At 36.7% G+C, this 12417-nt stretch overlaps 1 protein-coding gene across 1 annotated transcript in view; it reads right to left on the minus strand.

The window, feature by feature from the left end:
- Positions 1 to 549: 549 nt before the first annotated feature.
- Positions 550 to 12417, minus strand: part of Su(Tpl) (Suppressor of Triplolethal) — a 101668-nt gene continuing 89800 nt past the window's right edge. The window contains exons 3-10 of the mRNA XM_018539608.1: positions 7248 to 7363; positions 5812 to 5928; positions 3863 to 4126; positions 3577 to 3647; positions 3292 to 3501; positions 2325 to 3195; positions 1993 to 2170; positions 550 to 1898 (exon numbers count right to left, since the gene is read on the minus strand). Coding sequence (XP_018395110.1) covers positions 1653 to 1898; positions 1993 to 2170; positions 2325 to 3195; positions 3292 to 3501; positions 3577 to 3647; positions 3863 to 4126; positions 5812 to 5928; positions 7248 to 7363 — 2073 coding nt within the window. The 3' untranslated portion in view covers positions 550 to 1652. The remainder of the gene's footprint in view (positions 1899 to 1992; positions 2171 to 2324; positions 3196 to 3291; positions 3502 to 3576; positions 3648 to 3862; positions 4127 to 5811; positions 5929 to 7247; positions 7364 to 12417) is intronic.

Below are 12417 nucleotides of genomic sequence, written 5' to 3' on the forward strand. Positions count from 1 at the left end.
TTTAAAAAATTTGGCACTGTGGATTTCCGTGCAAATTCAATCAAAAAGATCGATTCGGAAATCTTATTCCAATGTACTCGATGTATACAGATATCATTTGCATCTTTTTATTCATTTGAATAATATAATAACAATAGAGCAATAATTACGAATAATATTAATAGTTACAATTATGAAAAATAATAATTAAATAAAAGTTTTTTTATGATACTGTACACAACATATGTATGATATTGTCGTTTAATAATTATTAATGATGATTGTTATAATGATGATAATTATTATAAAAACTATATGTTTCATACTAATCTTTTTTAAAAAAATTTTTTTTCGGAAAAGCACACTGCGCCGAACGCTTTTTTCATTCCTCATCAATAATTAAAATTTTTAAATCACGAAAAAACTTGCATAACATATGTACTACATTTTTTTATTATAATCAAAACCGTGATAAAATCAAGGTGGTCTCTAAAAAATTCAACAGTTTACGTGACTTAAAAAATAGTTTAAATTATATATTATAAAATAATTTTATTTACTTGAGTTGTTAATTTGCACGCTAATTAAATTTCTTTTGCTTTTCGTTTCCCTTAAGGCTGTTTATCGTCTCGTTTTTTGCTTGTCAACCGACCATATCTATCAAATAATCAATACATTATCATAAAACATATCAGCGAAGACAAAAAAGAACGAAGAAGTAACAAAGAATCTTAAATTCACGAAGTACTATGGTCTCTCTCTCACATATATAGGAAGATAACCCGTTTTTCTTTTTATTTCAAGCCCTTTCTCAAGTTGCGATGAGCAACGCACGAATCGCGAGCGAGAGATTCGTGCCAGCTCATGGATAAAGAGTATGCATGTATATAAGTGTTTTGCGAGCCAGTTTTCTTTCCTCCTTCCGGCGGACAAAAAGAAACCCGGACGTGGCACGCGGTAAGCCTTATTATCTCTTGGACCCTCTTCTCACAATCATATCATTTTTTTGTTTCTTTTCTTTTATTTACGTACTCTTAAAGTGGACGACACACTTGGACGTGCGCACGGTAAGTAACTTATTACTGAGTTTAACTACTTCTTTCCCATTGCGCCTCTTCTCTCTTCGATTTTTTACAACATCTTCCTCAGTCGTTACAGGACCAGCTTTAAATCTCCATAAGTCTCCATATAATTTTATGTTCGCTAATCATCAAAATGCCCTTATTTCCATTTTTCTATTCCGAATGGGTATCTTTCTTGTTTGCCTATCTCTTGAATGCACTCGATTGTCAACAGCTTTCATCACGCAAGTATTAATATCGGTCGAAGTTAATGCGCAAGCCTTACCGTGATGAGAGTCGGCGAGGTCGTCGTCGTAGTGGAAATTGTCGCGATCGACGACCCTTGCAACGGAGGCGTGAGGAAGATTCGCAGGAAGAGTATTTCGCGTACGATGTATATTTATCATTGCAAGATGCTATATGATAAATATTATACACGAGATCTCGCATCGAGCCATTTCGAGTCACTTGATCTTCCGGCGATAGAACACAGGAACCATATGGACCGTGAAAGATCAGCCTTAGAACATGCCGAGAAAATGCAGATTCTACGGCAACGTTGACAGTATCGAGGAAGAGGGGAAGAATAAGAGGCGGTCTTTTCAGTTTATGTCAGTAATGCCGATGATCGATACCCCCGATGTTGTTGCTGCCGATGTTCATGGAGTTACTAATTATACCACTACCAATATTCGGAATCGACATTCTGTTGGCAGCGTTGTCACTGTCGTACTCTAAGATCAGTCGTTTTATATGGCTCAGTTTATTGTGCAGGTAGTCAAACCGTTCCTTCATCTGCTGGTATATTGGATTCTGTTTAGTCTCTTTGTACTCGCGATATATTTGTTCTCTAGTTTCCTAAAACCAGAAAAAATGCCATTGTATAATCTCTTGTCTGTTTGTTAGATAAACGCAATCGAATCCATTTATGTTAAAGAACTACGATATATACCTCACTCTCAATCATGTTGCCTGATTTCTTTTGATCTTGCCATAGTGTATACAAATGCGTGAATCGATTTGCGGTTACGAGTACTTGAGAGTGCAACCTACGATATTCATCATAGTTTGCGTTGAACTCTTCTTTGTAACGCCTTTTCTGTTCTGGGCTACTTATTGTTGTATATTCCCTGAACAAATCATTTTACATATTACAAATATTGTATCAATCAATATATTATATTAAATTGACTCATAACAATCTATGGAAAAAAAAAACATCGTTCTTTGTTAAAACTACTTCGTCAAATTAATAATAATTAATAACATTGCTAATATACTCACGTGCGGTAGTCGAGATATTGCCCGGTGCTTCCCAGCCTTTCGAATCCATCAGTCGGCAGCGAGATCGCAGCGGTACCAATGGTATTATCGGCATAAGTAGGAGCGCTAGAGGTTTCACCGTAGATACCTGCATAACTCGCAGTACTACTCCTATTCCTGGATTCCCTTTCTCTGTTTCTCTCTTCTCTCGCACCTCGACTCCTATCGCTCCTGTCTCTCCTGTCAGAGTGGTCGATCACATTGCTCACAATTTCATTGGCTATAATGACACCAGCGTCGTGTCTATCCCCATTCGGATGATGGTTGCTCCTTTCACTATCATCAGCGACAATAGGTGATACCGACAACGGTGTCAAGCACAATGATCGATTGGAGTCGTTTGGAACTGTGGTGATGGCAGTGACATCACTATAGACGTTTCCAGTACCCCGTGGTACATCACTGTTTGCTGTCCTTTCGGCCCGGTAATCGACGCGGTTGATGCTGCTGCGTTCACGCTGCAATTGCTGCCTCGATTCCCAACCGTCGAAACCGCTACCGCCGCTGTTACTATTACTACCATCACCACTATTGCTGCTACCACAACCACTATTAACGCCGGTGGTACGATCGACGATACGCTCGCCACCAGCGGTTGCACTAACACCACTGTTATTATTACTATAACTGCTGCTGCCTGATAACCTTTCGCCAGCAGGAATGAAGGAGATAGGCTCGGGTCTCTTATAGTGCGATATCCGCGGTTTCTTCGTTGGTAGTCCGTCGTTACCCTGATAGTATCCTGGTCTCTTGTTACTAACCAAATTGGGCGGAGGTGCTGTAATCGCTGGTGGTGAGCCCGCATGAATGGAATTGGGCGACTGACCACTACCTAAGAGTGTAAAGATATACAAAAAATGTGTTATTTGAAATAAAGTTTTTTATTCATATATGCAAATAACGTGTTGATAGAAACTAGTATACGTACCGCTGGAACCTCCATCACTCGAACCGGGTGGAGTAAGGTTCTGAGGTTTCCGCCTCCTCAACATTGTCCTCTCCTGTTCGGTATAAAAAGGCCAATCCTCCTGCACATCGTTCCAGATGTGCCTGCACAGGTGATACGAGTTGTCACGCATGTAAGCTACTTGCTTTAGAAGCGTTTGCATGACGGGTCGCTCTCGGTCTCTCAAACCCTCTAAAATTATCGACATACGTATTAGTATTGTCGACTATTCCGAGAAATTGAAATAGCATTAAAATCTTATTTTACCTTTGTTGATGCGTTCGTAAAGCTCGGGCCTTTTGTAGGGCCTCAAAGCAAGAACATGAATAAGTCTTTCCCTATTACACAGAAAAAAAAATACAATTAAAATCTATTTTTAAAAGATAATCATGAATATATTTCTCTACTGATTTGTACTTCATTGAATATCAAATTTGACTAGCTTTCGTCTCATTAATCTACAGAAGATTATAGCTATGTTTACTTTCTCTGGCTTTGCTTATTTTTTATCGGAGCATGACTTATTCTCATGCTCTTATATCAAGACACTTACTTAAGTGGCCTACGCATAATGTCAGAAACTGGTTTTTTCTCCTGATTGCGAGCCGCCGATAGATGGTTACTACTATTACTATTACTACTACTAGCGATCGGCTTGTTGGTTGAGGCTTTGGGCTGACTATTGCTGGAAGTTGGAATGCTCATCGTAGATTCCCGATGCCTTGCATACGATGACGGAGGAGGTATTGTCCTTCCGGTTCCTTTCACTTTCACCTTACGTCCGATATCTGGACCGTTCGCCTTGATCACCCTCGTGCTGCAAGAGCAACATAATTTCCATTGAAATAAATGAAAACGCAGGGCTGAGAAAGTTACTTTACTAGTTACTTATAAGTTACTTTTTATAGAAATTGAGTACAATTAGTTAGGGTATTTTATTTTTTATATTACATTTTACCATTTGCTTCAATTTTGTATTATTTCTTGTTCTCAATTTCTATAATAAACATATATAAGGTAACTTGAAAACTAACTTGTAAGTAACTTAAAAAGTAATTTTCCTAGCTCTGTGAAAATGTAGGTATGACATCTTAATATGCTATTTTTAATTATTTTAATTAAGTAATTAAAATTTAATTAAGTAATTAAAAAATTATATGAAAAAAAGCAATTAAAATAAAAAGAAGATATAAAGCAATTTTGTTTTTATTTTGACTTATCTATAATACAAATATTGGTATAAAGAAGTTACATATTTGTAATATATTTATTTAGAGAAAATATAAGAGCACATTTATTTCGCCACGTCATTCGGTAAAGATGATGTATTCATAGCAGCGGAATTTCTAATTTCCCGTGTATTTATATACGAAACGATCTTCGCACGACAAATAACACTTTTATTCATACAATTAATAGAGTTTGCAGCATTATAGGGGTCCGATCGATTGTTTTGGTTATGCAATTTTCTTTGGCGTAGATGATGTGCGTAAGCGCACGTCACGATAGACCAACGGCGAAGAGAGGAGGAAAAGGGTTCAGGCGTGACGAAATTGCACTTGTGAGGCGCTCTTAGCCTTGGCCGTGACGACTAAGCAAATTAGCTGTGGGCGGTTTAGAAATGAAATAATAGGAGCCCCATAATCGACTAAATCAAATGGACGGGCAATAAGAGTTAGACAAAATTACAGATTCTATTTGTATATCGTGTATTTTATTTAGCGACAGATTAAAGGTGACTGCTCCGAAATTGAATGAATGAGTCTCGTAGTAGGTACCGCGACGGATAGCATTGTTGCAATTGTCTCTAAATATAGCAACCAGAATAAGAGGAAACATTCCGTGAAATAGGAAACTTCTTATATAGCCGATGACGCAGGCAAATGAGGTTTTGTTCGAATCTCAAAAATCCATTTGTTTACAAAAATTTGAATAAACAGTCATTCGTGTTTTCTGACAAATAACAGTTTTGATGATATTAATAAACGATGTTTTTGAAATGCGTAACATATTGATACAGATATTTATTGTTATAAGCATCATTTATTCCATCAATGAATGCAAACTCTCGTTTCTGTATCTTCTACGTGTCTCTGAATATTTAAAAAATTCCTGAATATTTATAGATAACGCAAATCCCATCCATGTGCGACAACATACATTCAAGGTACGTCAACTAAAAGTACGTCCTCGGTTGATTTTCTACAAATTCCCACAATATCGCAGCGACGTATGCGCGCACGAGGCTACCTCGTAAATTCCTTCGTGAATCGCGTGAACATCCGTTAAGAGACCGTATCTACCGGCGAAAGTTTGTAAGAGTAAGACCACGATGTAAGGATTATTTACGATTCCGTGGCGCTTCGCGGAGGAAAGTCCTGAAAATGGAAAGAAAGGAAAGCGATTGCGTCTGGCCAAAAAGAAGAGAGATCCTTCGCCCAAAGGATCGAACGGTCGCCGACGCCTGTGTGTCTCACCCACTTCTCAAGGGAGCATCCTTACCATTTGTTCTTGTTATTCTCCTCGACGACCGCCATTCTGTGTCTGGTGGTCTCATAAACGTCATCGTTTGCCTGTATCCGCATCTTGTATGGTATAGCACCGAGGCTCTCGAGGCTTCTACGAGAAAGAAAAGCAAGAAGATAATGAGAAGATAAAAAGAGAAAATAATAAGAAAATGATAAGAATTAAGATAAGAGGTTCTTCTTTAAGCAATTCAACCCACATTTTTGTTTTAATATTAAATTTAAAAACAAGAATACATGGAATCAATTTTGAGAGAAGTATCTAAAAATTTAACTAAATATACATCTAAAGATAAAATTATGAAACTTAAGCGTGAGTAATACTGAAAAAAGTTTTAATATTTTATAGCAACTAGTTTACGTTTCCTACAAATTATTTTGTGATGGTACAAGATTATTTTTAAATCTATAGCTAATTATAATAAATTTTTAAATACGCGTTAGCAAAATCGTTCTTTTCATAAGATTAAAAAATATGCAGATAGAATTAAGACGCGACTTTCAATTGATTTTGCTAAAGTTACTTTACAACAATATTATTAGTATTATTACTATTGTCGTTATTGTGTTTATTGATGATACGTTATGTATAATTCATATGTATGCTATTATACGATAGGTACATTATGTCATATTTATACATTATGTATGTATGTCATTACAATACATTATGTCATATTTATACGCGAACTAGACGTATACAATATATCGGTTCATTGTTGTTCGGAAAATAAAGTAAAGCAATCAGAAATGAATCGACGAGCAAATTGAAGCTCAATTTATCATCGCCATGTTACGTTTTTAACATCAATTCGTCAAATCACCGGATCGTATCGTCGGACGCGGTAAGCATCAGCAGCCAGTATTACTGAATCGGTTCTGCTGACGCAAGCATAACCGTTCACGACGAGTGTAGTCGCCAGTAGTCGACACCTGCTAGCTCACTAACAGCGCTTTAGTGTGTCAAGTTGCTGCGATAAAACCACCTGCTCAAGGATGCTCCAAAGTTTTTACGTCGCTCGATTTAGATTGCGGATTACGTTACGGCGCTTACGACGGAAGATTACTCGAAATTACCGTATCGCGTACCGAGTCCATTCACCGAGACGTTATTTCTCTGCAGTTATAGCGAATCTGATAGCCGCTGTGACATACATAAGATCTCCCTATTTATCTATCTATCTAGCTCTCCTACGAACGCTACAAAATATAACATTGAGAAATTAGACCACGTGATTAATGAATAATAGACGTAACGTGATTGAATCTCGCGGCTCTTAGAAATTTCGAGTCTTGCTTGAAAAATATATTGTGATATACAATATTTTCATGTCGATATGCTGAACGCACGGACGAATGCATAAAATATCTCCAAGCTCTCGTTATACTCGTTATATAACAATCAATACGTACTTAGGGCCAGTCTGTTGGGCAAGCTCGAAACAACCCTGGGAACCCTCCATGTCTTGGCTATTGGAGACGCTGAAGGTGAATCTGGCCAATCCGCTGATGGATGGAATGCTGAGATGCTGAAATCAGAATGAAGAGCGTGCATGTTAGTCGTTGTCCTCTTAATAAGATCGTATTAAATTACAAAGCGACGACCTATGCGGCGGCCGGTGTATCTGTACGTCTCTGCACAGATCCGTTCTGTGTATCTCTTTTTTTTTTCTCTTATAGCTGTAGGTATATACCCGTCATATATAATACATGAAGTTCACCTATGCATCTGTCTAGCCGTCTATTTAATGCCTACCTCACTGTTCGTCAATTTCACTTCTCTCTTTATTCCTCACTTAAACTAGAAAGTTTTATGAAACAATGTTTTCAATGTATACTCCTCAATTTAATTCCATTCGAACCGTTTATAATATATAGACATTTTCTCTAATTTCAACATATATTTGAATTAATAAAAAGACACATTTATGTCATAATGTTTAAACGCTAATGTATAGATTTAATTCGTAACAGAGAAACATGACGTTATTCTATGACGTTTAAAGAATATCAGTTCTTGGAACTTACTACAGATTATTGATTTTATTCTTTTTTTAATTTTTCAAGTTTAAAATAGTAAAACATAAAATTGCGAAATATAAAATTACTCCAAATAGTTACAATTTAAAAATTAGGAAAAGTTCCAGGATCATTAGGATCCAGTTATGGGTTAAATATAAGGAAAACTGGTGCAAGCATCTCTAAATATTAATGCGAGTGGTAAAATGACAAGAGTGCGATTTGTTTACAACCGCATAAGTGAACCGATGACATTTATGCGTTTTATATTAAATTATATGGACCGAACACCGTTGGAGTATAATATATTCGCGATAACGTCATTTATATCGAGCGACAAGTCTCGGCTCGTTTGCGCGCCTCTCTCGCTCGCTGCATGTGCATTGAGCACGAAATCGATCCTCGACCGACGTTGCGAAACGAGAACATTGCGGCGATGGGAGCGCGAAGCGTGTCGTCGTTTGCGGAATTAGCGCGTAATTCGCGTAATCGCGGATAGCTGTCCCCGACGACTACCGATTATCGTCCGACGAGCAATTGCCGACGTCGAATTATACCGAGGAGAAGATAATACCGGCGAGTGGAGCGCGCGTCTAGAAGTAAACAGATCCTAATCGGATTGTCGCCGGTAGCACGACGGTGGCATTTCGATGACGCCGTCAGATTATAAAGGAATTCGAGCGATCTCGGATCGATGTAGTGCCGCGCTAAACGCAAAGGGCAAAGAGCAGCGAGTCTAACTTTCAGGCCAGATTTCGTGACGATGACGGGACAGTAAACTCAACTGTGATTTAATCTTCCCCCTTTGAAACGCTATTATACTATTATTCCAAAAAGAGAGATAATAGAATATTATTTTTATATTATTTTTGGAAACTCAATCAGTACATACACGGAAAGAATAATTTTATTAAATTATCGAAAAAAATTAGATACATAAATCTGAAGATAATTTTATTGAATGTTCCAAATAATTACATGGGTATCGCAAGCATGAAAAGCAGCGCTGCAAAAAGTTTTAACATTCTAGTCAGTAGTTTGAACCATTCTACATAATTATTTTGATAGTACAACAAAATTATTTTCAAACCTATATCTATAGTTAAATTTTTAGATATTTCAACAAAACCGTCCTTTCCGTATGTAGTACATATACTATCATTTAAGTTCTGTTTACGTTTCATTCGATTCACGTTCTATTCTGCGGTTAGTTTTTCTTCCTATTTTTTGTTCTGTTCCGTTTTTTTGCTGCATGATTTATCTTACCTTGTATTGTAATTATATTGTTTTTATTGCAGCATATAAATATGAGTATTAGAGAACATGAATGCAGCTTTGATGCCGTTTCATTTTTTACAAACACAACCTTTTATTTATACTCTCTGAAATTATCCAATTTATCTGTGTTTCAATTTTGCATGATGCAACAAAGTTATTATTATCTTTATAAAAAAAGGAAAAGATGGTTTACGATTTCCGTTATTTTGTATATCGAATACAAAACGCCGTATGTGTGCATTTAAATAAAAAAAATCATACATGCGTTTCTCGTATTTATAACAGCGTGTACTGTATATTTAATGGCCTTTGCATAATTTTTTTCTTAACAAACGAGTTAATACAATATTATCTCGACAGTATAACGAGTGAAGTAAACACATGTCTTTAAAAGCTCGGGAATATAATGGGAGTAATATGATGTAATAAGCCGTGCACACAGAAAAATACATACTATACGCAAGTAACAAATAAAAATTACTCGTTTCAAGTATTTTAAAAGTTCACATATTCGCAAATTTATCATAAGTTTATTTCGCGAGTATTAAATTCATTAAAAACAAATATTAATTTCTAAGAGAGTAAGTTTAATACTTTAATCAAGATTATTAAATTAAAACAAATTCGATTTACTTATCATATTAAAAGTCGTTTTTTTGATCATTTTTCAAAAAAATATAAATTCATGTTTTAAGTATAGAATAATAAGTTTTTCTCTAAAAAATTTAAAATAAATATATTTTAAAGTTATTATAAAGAAAATTATTTGTCAAAGATAACCGTTACTTAAAAGAAAGAGTGTAAATTGAGTAATTACTTTTCTTAGCAATGGAATATTTTTGTGTGTAAACAATCGATCAGCCACAGTTATACGTAAGGAGAATAATCATAGATTATTATTGGTCAATTTTTCACGGCTTACGGTTTACTACACAATATTATTCTCATGTAAGCCCATCACAGTTTTGCGTGTATCATCTTGAAGATCCTCCTCCTTCCAAAAGTCCACGATTGTTTACCAAATTAATTAGAAGTAAATTTGAGTAAACTTCAAAGTAGAATTGGTTGCCGTAGAATTGGCTGCGATTGACGTTGTGACGCAGTACGAGCGAGATCCGCGTGACCTTTTTTCGCAAATCAATTTTATCGAACTCGATAGAGCGCAACTGACCGTTTCGCAACTTTGCGTATAACTGCCCCTCCGCCTTCCGTTGTTCTACTCTCCTCCCTTTCTTCGCGTATTACGCATGCAAAATATCTTTTTCTTTTTGCTTGCTCATAGCTTTTACGCAGAGTGTAACGCAACAATTGCGAGTGCGTAATGTCATCGTAATCCATAGTTTGGACTAGAGTCCTCGAACGGCGACTGGTCATCTAAGTGCTTTTGTTGACTGATCTACTATTTCTTAGCCATTTGCGTTCGAAACGATATTAACATATATTTTTTCCTTTCTCGAAAATAGACGACATTCTCTGGTGTCTAGTCTGATAGAAATCAAATTGAAGGGTTTTCCTTTTATTGAACATCGGAAGTGATATTATATTGAGGACTCCTTCTGAGAAGACTTTTGTATTATTATACAACAAAACACACAAACTTCATCCATTTTGAAGTCCCCTTCCTCGAGTTTATTACATCATGCTGAGAAGAATCAACTGAGTCTGAAATTTACGGGAAGAAAGAAAGAAAAAGAACTAAAGGAGAGTCTCTAGTTTGGACACGAATACAAGATGTACATTGCGCATGATAGCGACTGAATCAATGATCAATTTTTAATTAGTTCCAAGAATTTGAATGACTGCACATCTACGGGACTGTTACTACACATGGTATTTTTCTGGTTCAAGGAACGGCAGTGAAATGACATGACAGGACGAATCGATAAACAACGTTCTAGACCACGTGGTAAGAAGGCCGACATGCGTAGGCAAAACGTGGATGATGATAATGATGACGAGACAACACACATGATGCTAGTGTATATAATACTACTTGAGAAGTAGTGAAGAAGGGAAGGCAGGCACTTCTCTCACGGGCATTCGCGTATCGAGGCCATAGGGGCTCCGCGAGCTATCTCCCTCCCTTTTACTCCGATAGGATGGATACACCGCTGTCGTTGTCGTCGTTGCCGTCTCTTAAACGAAAGGTCGAATCGCACGAGAATGCGATATGAAAGTTTTGTGAAGGGAACAGCGCGACGGGGTGTAACCGGGAGCGCTTATTTAAATTTCACTGCGCGCACGGAAGGACGGCCGGTTTGTCTGTCTGGTTTGTCTGCTTGGTTGGACCTGTCTCGTCACAACTATATCGTCCAAGATGAGATTCGCGCGGGATCCCATTGTGCGAGTTGTACAAGTACCACCATCGGCCAGCCGGTTTGGATTCTCACGTTCAAATACATGGGAGACTCGAGATCATATAAAGATCTCTCGATCGAGGGGAGTAACCCGGAGATTATCATCCTTGGGCGGACCTCAGCGGGGACAGCGATCCCTCATTCTTCTTCAGAACTCGAGCCTTCATTATCATAAACATGTTCGATTTTTTTAATTACTACTACAACAGTTTGAGTTCGAAACATTTTTCTACAAAGGATTAATACGTATAGCACTGTAATATCATATACCTATATATACTCTTATTTTTGTTCCATTTCAAGTAGTCTGCTTTAATGGAATGGAGGATTCAGTTCACAAATCATTTACGTGGAAAGAACAATTTTGCTAAAATATTTAAATTTAGCTAGATATAGACTTGACAATAATTTTATTTATACCATCAAAATAATTACGCAGAGGACGCTTAAACTGGTTCATAGAATTTCAAAACTTGTAATATTACTTATCATACTCGAGATTCTAACGCAATTATTTGATTTTGATCCAAATTATATTTTTTCAGATCTGTATATAGAGATAATATTTTAAATACTTCAGCCAACCATCTTTTCTATATATAATTTTAAACAATGACAAGAAAAAAGTACGAGACACGTAATCAACCTTGTAAAGGAAAACCTGGACTGTAAATTAATCGGAGAATCCACGGATCAAAGTTTATCAGGTTTCTTGGTATTATTACGTGTAACGTCATTGTAAGCATTGAGAAATAATCATACTCTATTGATCATTTATTCGTGTCGCGAATATACAAGGCATGACGAATCGAACAATGTGCAAACACCATTCATTGCTTCGCTTTTTTGTTTAAATCCACTCTCTCTCTCTCTCTCTCTCTCTCTCTCTCTCTCTCTCTCTCTCTCTCTCTCTCTCTCTCGCTCTCTTT

Source organism: Cyphomyrmex costatus, unplaced genomic scaffold (assembly GCF_001594065.2).
Source record: "Cyphomyrmex costatus isolate MS0001 unplaced genomic scaffold, Ccosl1.0 scaffold216, whole genome shotgun sequence".
NCBI classification, from domain to species: domain Eukaryota; kingdom Metazoa; phylum Arthropoda; class Insecta; order Hymenoptera; family Formicidae; genus Cyphomyrmex; species Cyphomyrmex costatus.